This window comes from Pelecanus crispus, chromosome 22 (assembly GCF_030463565.1).
Source record: "Pelecanus crispus isolate bPelCri1 chromosome 22, bPelCri1.pri, whole genome shotgun sequence".
Lineage (NCBI taxonomy): Eukaryota > Metazoa > Chordata > Aves > Pelecaniformes > Pelecanidae > Pelecanus > Pelecanus crispus.
Genome location: NC_134664.1, coordinates 103769 through 119096, shown reverse-complemented (window position 1 = coordinate 119096; position 15328 = coordinate 103769). Strand labels below are relative to the sequence as shown.

The 15328-nt window shown below is 46.0% G+C and overlaps 1 protein-coding gene across 1 annotated transcript; it reads left to right on the top strand.

The window, feature by feature from the left end:
* Positions 1-839: 839 nt before the first annotated feature.
* On the top strand, positions 840-12631 carry LOC142595740 (E3 ubiquitin-protein ligase RBBP6-like). The gene is made up of 5 exons (XM_075724575.1): positions 840-1005; positions 3340-3439; positions 6640-6676; positions 8359-8403; positions 12482-12631. The coding sequence occupies exons 1-5, from the start codon at positions 840-842 to the stop codon at positions 12629-12631; spliced, it is 498 nt and encodes a 165-aa protein (XP_075580690.1).
* The last annotated feature ends 2697 nt before the right edge of the window (positions 12632-15328 follow it).

Sequence of the window (15328 nt, the reverse complement as noted above, 5' to 3'; positions counted from 1 at the left end):
ACGACCTCCAGAGGCAGAAGAGATAGCGGTTCTAACCTGTGCGGAAGGTATTAATGCACTTAGAATCCCCTTTTCAGCTCAGGTGGAGGGTAAATCCTGGAATGCCCTTTCTTCACCTATCCAGTATTGCCCTGGTAGTTGTGCAAATAGGGTAGTCTAATCTTCAGGTAAGTCTGAATGATGCAGATGATTTCCTGTGCAAGGGTTAGCATGTGCCGGATTGGGCTGTTCAGGTAAACCAGTAAGGCTGGGACCCAGAGGAGATGACTCAGAGCAATCAGGATGCTCTGGGCCCGTAGTGGCAGCCAAACTCTTACCATTACCTTTAGTTTGATTGTGGCTTCCTGCAGAAAAGCAAGTGAATCTCTCTGCAAACATCCACGTTATGCAGCAGTGTGCAGGGCTGGATGAACTCCCTCCAGGAAAAAAATGGCCAGCGGGCTGGCTTATTCGAATGGGTTTCACGTAAGGGCTTCTGGAGAATCTCCCTTGCCCGCTCAGTGGATGTGGTAGACGGGAAGGTTTTGGAAGAAGGTGTGGAGGAATGGCGATTGCCTTTAGGGAGAGCTCAGGGTTAGGAGGAAGAGGGTGGGGCTGCCGTGCCCCCATGATGCAGGCCTTTTGCCGTAACACGCTGGGTGACATGAGGCACTGGAGGCAGCCTGTGCACTTGTCATCCAGGAAACCCCTGGGTGGAATGCTGAGGCCGGGCGCCCGAGTGGCCATAGCGAGCGGTCGGGCCTGGGAGCGCTGCATGTGAGAGAGGGAGCGGAGGAGGAGCCGGGGCCGCGGGGGCCACTCCCCATCGTGTGGCCGCCCGCTGGGCTGTGAGGAGGAGCATGCCGTGCGTCCACTACAAGTTCTCCTCCCAGCTGAGCTATGATGCGGTCACCTTCAGTGGCCTCCACATCCCCCTGTGTGACCTCAAGCGCCAGATCATGGGCCGCGAGAAGCTGAAGGCGACCAACTGCGACCTGCAGATCAGCAACGCCCAGACCAACAAAGGTGCATGGGGGTGGCGGGCGCGGGGCCTTGGGCACCTAAAGCTCCCTGTTTATCTGCAGATGTGTCCTGGTTTTGTCTGGGACAGAGTTGGTTTTCTCCCTAGTAGCTGGTGTGGTGCTGTGGTTTGGATTGAGAATGAGAGCATGAGAATAATGTTGATAGCACACTGATGTTGTAGTTGTTGCTCAGGAGTGTTTGTGGCAGTCAAGGACTTTTCCGCTTCCCATGCTCTGCCAGGTGCAGAAGAAGCTGTGAGGGGGCAGAGCCAGGAGAGCTGACCCAAACTGGCCAGAGGGCTGTTCCATACCATAGGGCGTCATGCTCAGTATAGAAAGTGGGGGGAGTTGGCTGGGGCTCAGCGATTGCTGCTCAGGGATGGGCTGGGCATCGGTCAGCGGGTGGTGAGCAACAGCATCACAAAGGGCATCACTTTGTGCTTTGTGTGTTCTTTTCTCATTAGTAGCAGTAGTATTACTATTTCTCTTCCTCTGCTGCCCTGTTAAACCACCTTTATCTCAACCCAGGGGTTTTACTTTTTTTTCCCCTGCAATTCTCTCCCCCATCCCTGTGGGGTGTGAGGGGAGGGTGAGTGAGCGGCTCTGTGGTGCTTAGTTGCCGACTGGGGTTAAACCACGACAAGATATTTAAACTATGTTCAGGAGAATGTCTGTGAAGAGACTTAAGAGCACAATGTTAGGGGTCCTAGGGGTGCCATTGGATTGCATGACACGCGTAGATAGAGATACATTTCAGGAGTCTTGAATTTTTCTATTTCTATTGAATGAAATTGTCAAGAGCTTTTGAAAAATGGTTAATTTGCCTGAAGGGCTTTTCTGCAGAAGGGTCTCTGAATTTTGTCTTCAATTGCTAAGGTACTGTCAGCTTCATGAATGCTAGCAGGCTGAATGGCCAACTGGCTGGCGTCACTACTGGAATAGTTGGGTCTGTGTCAAACAGAGCCTTAAAACCAGACTGATGGATGGTCATAAACTGTGATGGAGCCCAGTTATTATCCCCAGGAGAAAAAATGTTTTGAAATAGGCCAAACGTGGATTCTGTTACAGAAGGTGAGGAACAGAAAGCAAAGTTTTAGAAGAGAAAATGATGCTCATAAAGATTTTACCCCATAAAGTGTTACTGCAATATACATCATACCAGTTTTACAAAGTGTGTTGCTTTGTTTTCATCCGTACTCAGAATGCGGTGAAGAAAAAGTGTCTGCTTCCCTAGGTTCTGTTAAGCGTGGTGTTCCCTAAAGGTGAGGTTAAAGAAGGAGTATCTGTCATGCTTTAAAGAGCATCCCTCTTGTTCACCAGTGACCAGATCCTCCTCTAGGTCGGTTGTGTTGCCCTTTGACCTTTGTAAAAGGAGTCTAAAATATTAAACTTGGTGTATTAGTGACAGAGGTGCTTCCTGAAGCTTTCTTAAGGGTGTTTTCCATGTGAAAACACAAAAATCTCCCTGTGGTTTTCAGAGCAAAGCTAGAGAATACATTTCAGTGTAATGTATACGTATACCAAATTTTTGCTTGAAATGCATAACCATGAATTTCAGTTTTTATTCATCAGATGTAGATGCTTAAACTCGCTAAAAGGTAACAGGATTTTAAATGTCAGTGGAAAAAATGATCTGATGGACTCTTTTGAAGATGCTGGGAAGCTATACTGGATGGTTGGGTCCTATTTTAAATAGCAGGGGGGGCAGGGGTGTCCTCTTCCATGCTTACTCTAGAGGCATGTTCTATAAAGGCAGAGTTCTCTTCAAAAAGCCTGTACTCAGGAATGATGCATTTCAACTTGCCTCCTCTTAATTTGATCTGAATTTCTTGACCTGTCTTTTGGAATAGATGTTCTCACAGGATTGTGGAAGAACTGTAAACTCGAGGGCTCAGGATTCTGGAATGCTCTTTCCTGCCCTGTAACATTCTGACTGAAAACACTTGGAGCATGTGCTATTCTGCTTCTCAGGCAAAATACAACAGACCAACGTAAACAACAAACCCCAGCTGGGCCTCTGACCTGGTCTTAATGCAGATGGCAGGCTGTCTTCTGTGTTCTGTCAGTCCTGAGTGACCTTGGAGACCATTGTGCTGTTGGCAAACAACAAACTGTTTTAAAAGAGCAGAAATGATTTTGCTGCTTGTGTTTGATGACCAAATCTGAAGACTCCTAGGAATGTCCCGTTAGTGTGTTGAGATGTTAAAAGCACAATGTTACCTCTAAAGTTTTGCTTTCATACCTGTGAAGGGATTCCCTGAAGTGATGTGTAATGTCATAGTACTATACATTCTTACAAAGTGACTACAGTTTTTGTCTGCATTTGTGTTGTTTTCAGAATACACAGATGATAATGCCCTGATTGCTAAGAACTCATCGGTGATTGTTAGGAGAATCCCTGTTGGAGGAGTCAAAGGTACCAGCAAAACCTGTGTTGTGTAAGTATCCATACAGCATTGTACCCTTTGTTAGGGCTTTCAGTGTGTTAGCTGCTTTTGTGGATATATTAGTTTACAGAGGCATTCAGATTGCATCTTTGTTGTTAAAGCCACTGTTAATTTTTGTTGTCATGGGGTAGATTGTAATCATAGAATCATAGAATCATTTAGGTTGGAAAAGACCTTTAAGATCATCCAGTCCAACCATTAACCTACACTACCAAGTCCACACTAAACCAATCAAGGGTAGACTAGACTAAACCATGTCCCAAAGTGCCACATCTACCCGTTTTTTGAACACTTCCAGGGATGGTGACTCCACCACCTCTCTGGGCAGCCTCTTCCAATTCTTGACCACCCTTTCTGTAAAGAAATTTTTCCTAATTTCCAACCTAAACCTCCCCTGGCGCAGCTTGAGCCCATTTCCTCTTGTCCTATTGCTAACTACATGGGAGAAGAGACCAACACCCACCTCACTACAACCTCCTTTCAGGTAGTTGTAGAGAGCAATAAGGTCTCCCCTCAGCCTCCTCTTCTCTAAGCTAAACAATCCCAGTTCCCTCAGCTGCTCCTCATAAGGCCTGTTCCCTAGACCCTTCACCAGCCTTGTTGCCCTTCTCTGAACACGCTCCAGCACCTCAATGTCTTTCTTGTATTGAGGGGCCCAAAACTGGACACAGGATTCCAGGTGTGGCCTCACCAGTGCTAAGTACAGGGGAACAATCACCTCCCTGCTCCTGCTGGCCACACTATTCCTGATACAAGCCAGGATGCTGTTGGCCTTCTTGGCCACCTGGGCACACTGCTGGCTCATGTTCAGCTGGCTGTCAACCAACACCCCCAGGTCCTTTTCAGCCAGGCAGCTTTCCAGCCACTCTTCCCCAAGCCTGTAGCGTTGCATGGGGCTGTTGTGCCCGAAGTGCAGGACCCGGCACTTGGCCTTGTTAAACCTCATACAGTCGGCCTCGGCCCATCGGTCCAGCCTGTCCAGGTCCCTCTGCAGGGCCATCCTACCCTCCAGCAGATTGACACTCCCACCCAACTTGGTGTCATCTGCAAACTTACTGAGGGTGCACTCAATCCCCTCACCCAGATCATTGATAAAGATATTAAACAAGGCTGGCCCCAAAACAGAGCCCTGGGGAACACCGCTCGTGACCGGCTGCCAACTGGACTTAGCTCCATTCACCACTACTCTCTGGGCTCGGCCACCCAACCAGTTTTTAACCCAGCGAAGACTATGCCCGTCGAAGTCATGAGCTGCCAGCTTCCCAAGGAGAATACTATGGGAGACTGTGTCGAAGGCTTTGCTAAAGTCCAGGTAAATGACATCCACAGCCTTTCCATCATCTACCAGGTGGGTCACCAGGTCATAAAAGATCAGCTTGGTCAAGCAGGACCTGCCTTTCATGAACCCATGCTGGCTGGTCCTGATCCCCTGGTTGACCTGCACTTGCCTGTTGAGTTCACTCAAGATGAACCGCTCCATAATCTTTCCCAGCACCGAGGTCAGGCTGACAGGCCTGTAGTTTCCCGGGTCCTCCTTCTGGCCCTTCTTGTAGATGGGCGTCACATTGGCAAGCCTCCAGTCATCAGGGACCTCCCCTGTTAACCAGGACTTCTGATAGCTGAATGTATCTGTCCCAAAGTCAACTTCCATGTTCAGGCCTGCTGGGACACAGGGTTCCAACTGCAGCAATGGTAACTTTTAAGATGATACTCTTGGGCTTGTTCAGGGGCTTGATTTTGCTGATACCCAGGATGTAGATCCTGTTTCCTCTGTCTGGAGAGATTCCTTGCTATGTCTGTTTGCTTTTATTGTTTTTATAGTAAAGACAGAGCCACATCGTAGTGGGAACTCAGAACTTGTTCCCATCTCAGAAGTGTCTGATTGTTGGGGTTTGACTCTTTCTTGCCTTTGGGGGAGGGAGGGTGGGATATGGCAGGTATTCTTATGCCCCAAGGCTGGGGGTTTTGCATCCTAGCTGTAGAGGAAAGACCAAGGGTTGCCAGCTGGCGAACCGTGCAAACAAGAAGTTCCATTCATAAGGGATTCGTATCAGTTTCCTAAAGACAACATCCATTTCAGGCAAGAGAAAAAGAACAATATCCCAAAGTGTATTGCCTTTTGTGCGAGTACGATGAAGGAATAGTTAATCCTTTCCAAACCTGAAATGCAGGAAGCAGTTTAGCACGTTGCCAACTGTTGCTAGTTCTCTTTCTAAGTCTGTTTTTACCCTAAGCTGATATCTGTGCTCCAGGTTTTAGTTCTGTATTCCTAAGATTTAGAGAGGACAGAGAATCAGGCGTATTGATTAAAATGACAGACACTCAAATGCAATGCTGCCTACAGCATTATTGCTGTCATTTCTGTATTCACAGAGTCCAGTTGTGTATCAGCTACATTAGCATTGTTTGAATGGTCATGTTTTCCAGCCTTCTTAAAGATAGGCCTCTCCACCACAGTTAGTAGGTGTTATTAGCTTGTGGTTTTGCCATGTCCTTCTGATGTGGGTTCCCCATAAATAAAGTATACTGATGAGTTACAGTGTGTCTTGAACAAACAGTACAGCAGCATCCTGGTGCCTGTGATGCACTTGCCAGCCAAAAACCCTGAATTTGTGTGGCTCTGCCTGTAAACTTTGGGCATGTTACTGCAGCAGTTGTTGCAGTGCTTTCAGGCACTACTGAGTAATTGTGGACGCCACAGCATTGTGCTTATAAACATGGCCTTGTTTTGGGGGTTAATTTAAGTATGGATGCTCAGTGCTGCCTTGTGAATGCATCCTCCGTTTCTGGTTGGGTGGCACCCTCTCCTGGTATTGTAATGCTGCCCTAAAGTGAGAGGACAGATGCTGCTGGCATCAAAGCTCAACTAAATCCCTGTGTGTGGGGACGAGGAAAGAATGGCACTGCTGTTGTAACGTTGAAAACTAGCCGTGCAGATTAGCTTTTGATTCCTCTGTCTGGAAACATTGCAGAAACTGCTGGTAGAGTGGTTAATGTTTGGGAATGCTGACCGTATGCTGTAATGGTGGAGAGGCCTTCAAAAATGCATTACTTACCTTGTAGTACGTTCTTGAAGGGAAATGTACGAAGAAACCACTGTGTGATAATCTCAAGCATTTCCTTGTACTTCCTCATCTTCAGGAGGTACGTGCTCTATTTTAAGTTCTGATCACCTCCATTTCTTCTTGCAGAAGTCGAACGGAGCCAGTGCGTGGACCATCAAAACCAGTATGTAAAACCACAGTCTCGCACTGTTTTTCTACACACAGCACTTAATTCTAAACAATGTAGCCTTGTATTAATTTTCCAAACAGTAATTTCATCTCTTTTGCAGTAAAACAGAGTATATGTTGTAAATAGAATGTATTTGATTCAGCATAATAGTTTGTATGTTTGTATCGGTTGTTGTGTGCTTTTTGATTCTTGCAATACAAATTGTCTGGAGTGCATTTTTTTGCCATTTTCACATTGTATCACTTAGCTGTTGTTTTTAAACACTTTTTTTTTGCCTAATTGTTTTTGAAAATGTGATGAAAACCCCCTGAGAAACCATTATTGTTCAACTTGGTACTGTTTCTTACTTTTGATTTGGGTGTTCAAACAAATACGATGAGCCACGTATCCCATATGTTTTGAGGACAGTTCTGTGCAGCTAAATGATTCCTTTCCATGTCCTTAAATACCTGGGTGTTTGTTCCTAAAACTGTATGATTGAAGTGATATTCTTTGGGCCCCTCTGAGTGAATAAATGTCTTTCATAGATTGCCGTGAAATTAAACATCGTTGCTACACAAAGTGCTATTGTAAAGTTCTGCATTTGATCTTTCCACTTTCTCAGATGAAGCAGTTTAGTTGAATAGTTTGTCTGCAAATGAAAATACCTAAACCCCAGTGTATAAATTTTGGCACAAGGTTAGAGCCTGGTGCATTTGTGGGTAAAATCCCTGTCATTTGTCTTCACTTCTGCCTGCAGTATGCTTTTGGAGCTGGGTGACTTCAGGGTTGGATGCTGCTTTAATTTCCCAGAAGTTAAGCCTTTCTTTAGTGTACCACCGTATGATTCTAAACATATAGAGAAGGAATGATGAACTGGAGTGAGGAATCATCTTCTGCATGTAGAGATTTTTTTCCCCAGAGTCTGCTAAAACTGCTCCCTTGAATTCTTCCACTGCATTAGGTACAAAAGGACAAGAGCATTTTCCAAGGAAGGGTTTTACTCTCTTCTGATCCAGTTAGTGACCCCTTGAGGAGAGCTGTTCATTTTACATTGTGAAATGTTATTCTACGCTTGTGTACAACTTCAGGCATAATAAGCAGTGATTCAAGTGTCTTTCTGGTAATGTTTTACTAGTGTAAGCTTAAGTGCTGCTTGTGGCATAATAGACTTGAGTATACTGGAAAAGGAGCAAGCGAAGAGTTCCCCTTTTTCCTTGTGGAAAAATTGCCCTCCAGTCATTAGTTCTCAACAAACACAGCAGTCCATTACGAACCAGTGGCCTGAGGACTTCATTCCTGCAAGCTGTTCCATAGGTAGCTGGGAGGGAGGAGTGTGGTTGCAATTTATTCTCATAAATTCCTTTTTAGCTGAAAATTGGCAGCTTCCTTACCCCTTTGACTCTTAAGCAGTTGTGAGCATTTGACAAGGGTCCCTCTCTGAGATAGTCTGGAGCAGTAAGTTGATCTCAGGCGGGTTTGGTGAGTTTGGTTTCTTCTCATTAACCACAGAGGCACTCTGGAGCTGTCACAGGTTTGGACACTTTTTTGAACAAATACAGATTACACTGGGTTGGAAATGCCTCTTTCAGTGACACTCAGAGGATACAATGCAGCCTTTCAGGCTACAGTAGAGGTGAACTATTGCTGTGTTTTGATTGTAGAACTTGAATATGTGTTTAATGTTTTGTGAACAGATTGATGACTCTTCTGGATGTATTTCTCTGACCCAGCTTATTAAGGTGTGTATATATAGATACGGTCCTGGTTTCAGCTGGAATAGAGTTAATTTTCTTCCTAGTAGCTGGCATAGTGCTGTGTTTTGGATTTAGGATGAGAAGAATGTTGATAACACACTGGTGTTTTAGTTGTTGCTAAGTATTGCTTATGCTAGTGAAGGACTTTTCAGCTTGCCATGCTCTGCCAGGTGGACACAAGCTCTGCTGCCCAGCAGAGTGCCGTAGTGCAGGGGTTTGCAGATGGCAACATAGTGGTCATAGGCCATGACAGTGAGAAGAAAAAACTCTGCTGAAATGAAAAAGACAGACAGACAGAGTTGGGCAGCACATCCCAAGTAGGAGATGGCCCTGGAGTCCCACAGGGAATTGGCCATGGCTTTAGGCACAGTGGTGGAGATGCAGACCAGGTCAAGGAGGGAGAGCTTGAGGAGGAAGAAGTACATGGGGGTGTGGAGGCGGTGGTCACAGGCTGTGGTGGTGATGATGGGGCCGTTGCCCAGGAGGGCAGTCACGTAGATGCCCAGGAAGAGCCAGAAGTGCAGGAGCTGCAGCTCCCGCGTGTCTGCAAACACCAGGAGGAGGAACTCAGTGATGGAGCTGCTGTTGGACATCTGCTGCCTCTGGGCATGGGGACTGTCATTGGAGAAAAAGATAGTGACAAGTTAGGGGAGACTTCTCTGAGCAAAATGAAAGCCATTTCCCATAGACACTCCCCCTGTCATACATAGACACCCTTTTCTGTTTCTAGCAGACCTTCCTTGAGCTCTGTGCCTGAAGCCCTGGTTGGTGCTGGCCGTGTGGGCCATGAGGAGCAGGGCATCTGCCCACAGGCTCTTGAGAAGTCAGCCCTATTCTGCAGCAGTGGGCAGGGACAGGGACCAGTCCTGGCTGTTCAACTGTGTCAGATGACTGTATCCTGTAAGATCCTGTAAGCTGTGGGATGTACCAGCTTCAGGAGATCCCTCCAGGAACTGCACCGGTATTGTCCTACAGCCAGTGACTTACCATGTCAAGGGCTGTGAAGATCTCTCCTGCAGTGAGCTCTCAGCATCCTCCCACCCCACACTGCCTTTAACCTCTCTCTGCCTCCCTCCTCTCCCCTCCCTGCCTGCAGGCACTGCGCTCAGCCCTGCTGCGCTTGGCACAGGAGCTGCTCCTGGGCAGAGCTGTCTCTCTGCAGCGCTGCCCGCTTGCCAGGAGCTGCCTGTGTCCCAGGAGCCCGGCCCAGCTCAGCAGCACAGGACCAGCCCAAGGCAGCACTTGCTCTGCCCCTCTGGGCTCCCTTGTGTTGTCCCTGGGGCTGCAGGGGAACCTGCTGTGACACAGCCTGAAGCCATCACTGATGCTCCCTCCCTCAGCTGAAAAGAGGGACTTAGTTTCAGTTTTCAAGATCCCAGCTTCTTGTTTAATTCATTACAAGAGTTGGCTGTTCACTTTGCAGTGCCTCTCTCTGCCTGTGGTCATTTGCTTGTACACCCCCCTCAGCTTCCTTGACTCCCGCCTTTCTCCACCCTTGCCTCCTCCCAAACAAGGGACCTACCCCTGCTTATTTCCCCCCCCCCTTGCTCCCATGTTTGCCACACCTGGGAACAGATGTGGTCATTCAGGCGCTGTTAGCTAGGTCGTCTTGGACTTCCATGCCATTACTGATGGGGTTTCCTGGGTACTGCTGTCTCTGCCAGATTCCTCTCCCCAAAGTGACCACAACTCTTCCTTCAATTTTCTGTCAAGTGTGGCCACCTCTCACATCAATCCCCCTTAACCACCTGCAAAATCTGGGGCTGCAATAGCAGAGTATCCACAGGAGACAAGCTGTCTGCTCTAAGGCCGCCTTCTGTCTGCTCTGAGCAGATACTGGGCACCACCTTCAGGTCCATTCCAAAATCCAAAGCAGCCTTGAGCCAGTTGGTTTGGGGCCCAGCTCTGGTGCCCATGAAGCCATGCTACGCCTCAAGGGCCCTGAGAGCAGCTCTTCCACTTTCAGGCAGAGCCTGCCCTGCCATCCTAGGGACCAGGCTGCACTCAGCTGGGTGCCTCAGCTCTATCCCCACAAGCCAGGGTGGCAGCAGGAAGCTCCCGCACCTTGCACGCCCTTTGAGGCTGCCATTCTTCAAGCCACTGCTCTCTGCCCTCCGGGGACCCAGCCCTGCTCAGCAAATGCAACGCACGTGCCTGGCTCCTGCTTTTCTCCCAGGACTGCCCTGCACTCCAGCATGTGAGCAGCTGTAGCTGACACCTGGCTGCCCCACCAAGTCTCACTGATACCAATGATATCCTAGCTCTGGGAATGGACCCAGGCTTCCAGTTCAGCTTGGTTGTTTCTCACACTGCCTGCCCTGCTGTACAAGCATTTCAGATATGATCCTGAGCCCTCCCTGCTCCCAGGAGCAGGGTAAATGTTTCCATCCTCAGGCGATGTATGCAACTTGGATGAAACCCGAAGATAATAATGCAGAAGAATTGGGAAAAAAAAATAGAAAAAGAAAAGACAAACCCCAAAACCCAGAACTGACAGTCAATGTATTAACTCCCACTTCCAACAGAAGACTAAACAGAAACTAACACAAAGCAAGTGGGGAAGGGGACAGAAAATAGCAGGAAAAGGCTAATCTCACTGCTGCAGTGCTGCATGTAAATTACAGTGGTTTCCTAAAACCCAATAGCTTGGCTAAACTCAAAATTCAGCCAGGAAGGATCACAGCTGTGCTTGATGGCACTAAAACAATGGGCATGACTCTGCACTTCTGCAGCCTCTAAGGACAAATGCCAACCAGAGATCCTTTCACTTACTGAAATAGTCATACTAAACCAAAAAGGATCCACTTTCTTGCTTTGGCTGCAGTAACAGCAGGACGGCAGCACAAATTTGCAAGTGTAGAATGACAGCTAACAGAAGAGCAAGACAATGAAGAAATACTCAAAAGTATAAGCTTTGTGCATCTTTTTTTAAAAAAATCTTCACTAATTTTAGGTTTGCTGTTTTACTGTTCAACAAGAATTAGCAAGCTTTCCAGTGATTTATTCCTGCCACACTAAGATCCAGCTTCTGGTTTGAAATTCATACAAGGATACACGTATGAAAAAAAAAAAAAAAAAAAAGAAACTAAATGAAACCAAAGCAAACCCAAAACCGCACCCTGTAGACCAAGACCTGAGGTAGCTTTAAGAATGAAGCTAATTGTGTCTCCAAGACTAGAAAGCACCTGAGGCTGCAGTGCTTTGACAGGGGGAGGGAGAGAGGACTTCTAAAGAGAGATGCAAGGCTTCCACCCTCCCAACAGCCACCCACAGCCCAAATCAGGGACAGTCAGAGCAAACAAGAAGGAAATGTGTTTGCTTTCTCTCTCATTTACTTGAATTAGTTCTAACTAAGACTAAGTCTTCCCTCCCACTCCACGATTTTTCCTGTTTTTTAATTTTTTTTTTTTGAGATTTCTCTGTTCCCTTATGGTAAGATGCTACTTAGAAATGTAAGACAGACGTGCCAGGGAATACACGAGGCTAAAAGAATGTTAGCTTTATTTATGAACATGTGATTTGTGTTTATACACAAAGTATAACTAGTAAAGTATAGCTAGTAAACAAAGAGAAAAATAGCCATGCAACTGTCCATGTTCCAGAATGGCTTCTGCAACACCCCCCTCCCCAAAAGGTACTCCCCTTCTAGCTTCCCAAAATGGGAACTACTCTTTACAGGATACTATCAAAGTATTCTCATCCTTTTAAGAGGAAGATGTTCTAACACTGTCTGTATCTGGCTACTCCTTCTTCACTTTTTTCACAGCAGGTTCCATGTGAGCAGATTTTTCATGATTGGTGTCCACCTTCCTCTCCCACGCGCTGTATCTTTCCTTTTCAGATGGATGTCGGAAGGCAGCAGATCTGCCATAGGGAGCTTTCTTATCGTATGGTGGAACTTCTCTGTGTCTCTTAAAATACTCCCTTTCTCCTTGCCCTTGAGGTGTTGTCCATTTAGTGGGAGACTGGGCTCTAAATACTGGAGATCTTGACCATGAATGGGATCTTCTGGATGGGGGTGACCTGGACCTTGACCTGTGATAACCATGTGCCCTTGACCTAGAATGAGAGCTGCCACTCTTCCCTTTGCCTCTTCTTGGATACGGTGGTGATCTTGAGTAGGAACGAGGACGGGAACGTCTATATGATCGAGAGGAGGAGCGAATGCAGGAAGAATTGGATCTTGATTTGGAGTCGGTATATGAACTTCTAGAGCAAGATGAAGTACTGCAAGGAGACATGGACCTTAGTGAAAACAGAACACACAAAAAAATACTGAAGGTAGTTCAAAACAGTCACTGTCCCCAATTTTTTTCCTCCCAAATTTGGTTTGGGTTACTTTTTCCTCTCCGTATACTTACATCAAAGCTTCTTTCAGCTGCTGACATGATGCTACTGCAAAGTGAAGAACTTGCTAACATGTAAGAGTTTCTGCTTACAAGACACAACAGCTGCTGCTTTGTTAGTGTAAAAACATCCAGGAAGGGTAAGGCTATTTCCACTCACTTCTATCACATGAACTACCACAGCTGTTGATTGGTTTCATGTGACTCAATGCCATTACTCCAGGAAAGATCCTGAGAGCATGAATAACAGAGTTATTCAGACTCCTGCCCAAGTGATTTTGAGGGATAGAAAACATCAGCTACCCTGAGTTTTTTCTTCACAAGTTTTTCTTTTATTAGTTTTTTAAAGAACCACATCACATTATTCCACCTATGGCCATTAGCGTCATTCCTCCTCTCAAAGTCCTTCACCAATTTAAGATTTCCTTAAACAAGCCTGATCTTTTAATTCCTACGAAAAGTTCAACAATGTCAACAGAATACTAGCGAAAGCCACCAGTTTGCAGTCCAGGTTAAAATCTCTCCATGTATCCTCCAGAAATAAACAAAAGAGGAAAGGAAGACAATTTCTCTCACATACCTCCTCCAAAGTGCCTTGAGGTCATGGTTACACTCAGAATAGGGAGACACAGAAAATCCAGCAACTCCACCTCCTCAGTTTCCAGCCTCTCACGGCTGTCAGGAGGTGAAGGATGTCACTGCAGAGAAGCTTTAGTAAGAGACGCCTGTTCCTTAACAACGGCTGCCAAAGGACAACTATCGGTCAACCTGAATCTCTGCCAGAGTTGAGCTAGCAACCTACATGTGCAACTCCTATCAGTGCTGATCCCTTGAGTCACCCAATCCATCTAACGAGAGAGGTGGAGTGGAACTCCTCCTGGTTCTTCCAGACAATCTGCTTCTCCTTTACGGACATGGAAAGCAGTTATCTGGAAAACGAATGCCTATGCTCTTCTTGAATCTTCTTATCGTTCATCAGTTCCTTAGCAAAATCACGTGTAAACAGCGATCTGTGCATACTCAGTTCATTATAAACCAGCTGCTGTACAAGTCATGTGTTACGGCCTCGTTTAACAGGTTACAAGTGGTCATCTACTGAATTTCTGTAGAATACTCATAGTTCCCAGCCTGCTCTGCCACCTGCTGAGCGAATTGTTCTGGCTCTCATTGGAAGATCTTGTGGAGTGGGGAGACAAAAAAGGAAAAAAATCCATTCAGTTGGTCTGAAGATCATTCTTTTCAGGAAATCCTGAAGTTATAGTTACTTACCAGCTGTGGGTATTGGTTGTCCTTGGGGGCCCAGAACACTTGCTACTGCTGGCTGTCTCTGTACAGGAACCTGGTAGCCCTTGTGAATAAATGCAAACAGTTGGAAAATAAGCTCTATGAAAATACAAGAATCAGCACATATGTTGAAACAAAACTTACCTTCTCTTCCAACAGACTGCTGATTGACAGAGGGGAAGGTTTAGACAGTTGAGTGGCACTCACCAGAGCAGCAGGAGGTGTGACGGGCAGGAGTGGTCGTGGTGGTGGTGGTGGCCGCTGCTGCTGCTGTTGCTGAATCTGGGTATGGAGCCTTTTTGTGTAGCCAGTTCCATTTTTGAAGTTGTTCACAGCCTAGAGGCAGAAAAACATTTACAAAAAGGTCATATGGAACTTCAGGAGATACACGAACAAAAGCCTCCACAGAGTAAAATTGCTTTTGTGTTCTTATAAATGCTATCAACCGTAAAATAAATCACCATACAGATATATGAACACATCCCATTAGACACTGATATTAATGACTGGTGACTCAGAGTATCTGTATTTAAAGTCCTTCAGTGTTAACACCAAATCAGAAAGTGAGGCAATCATCTTAAACAAAAGTGTGACCTGAATGTGCCAGGCTGTAAGCTTCTGTAACAACAGATCATGTATTTCAAAAGTAAATTTGGCCTTGTTCAATTTAGCCTTGCTTAAAGGAGATGTAAATTAGTATTTGCTTCCCTTTCACCTTTTCACAAATAGACTTTTCTTACAAACAGTTTACGTAAAAGGCATCATGGTACCTGGTGTAGAAACTTGTTGGCAATTAAAGAATCAGGTGAAACGTCTGTCTGGTGGCACGTTGGGCAGGTATGCTCCTCAGATTCCAGCAACGCTGTTCTAATGCCTGTGAATAATTAGAACCATCAAAACAGGTTTTAGCCAAAGTGAGGACATTTGTTGGCTTCTAATCAATTCTCAAAATACATCTATGATTAATGGGTGAATGTGGTCTTGAATTGAGAGCATGAAGCTATAAAAGTTCAATAGTGTCACAAATGTCTCGTATGCAGCACACAACCGTAGTTTTGATATTTCACTAGTCACACCTGAAGATGTAGAGTAGGCTGTGTCTTGATGTCCCCACTAGTCTTTTTTCCACTGTCTAGTACAGCAAGAAGTCACCAACCTCAAGTTAATGAACAAAACACATCTCAAAAACTCATTAGTACGTTTGAGTTGTGAAGGTTTAACCTTAACCAGCTCTCCCTTGGAGAAGAATGTGTATTAAATGCCTAACTCTCCCTTTGTTG

Excerpts from the sequence above, each read along its gene's own strand:
- LOC142595740 (XM_075724575.1), top strand. The coding sequence starts at position 840 with ATGCCGTGCGTCCACTACAAGTTCTCCTCCCAGCTGAGCTATGATGCG. Across the intron at positions 3,440-6,639 it reads ACCAGCAAAACCTGTGTTGT|AAGTCGAACGGAGCCAGTGC; the intron begins GTAAGTATCCAT and ends TTCTTCTTGCAG. Across the intron at positions 6,677-8,358 it reads TGCGTGGACCATCAAAACCA|ATTGATGACTCTTCTGGATG; the intron begins GTATGTAAAACC and ends TTTTGTGAACAG.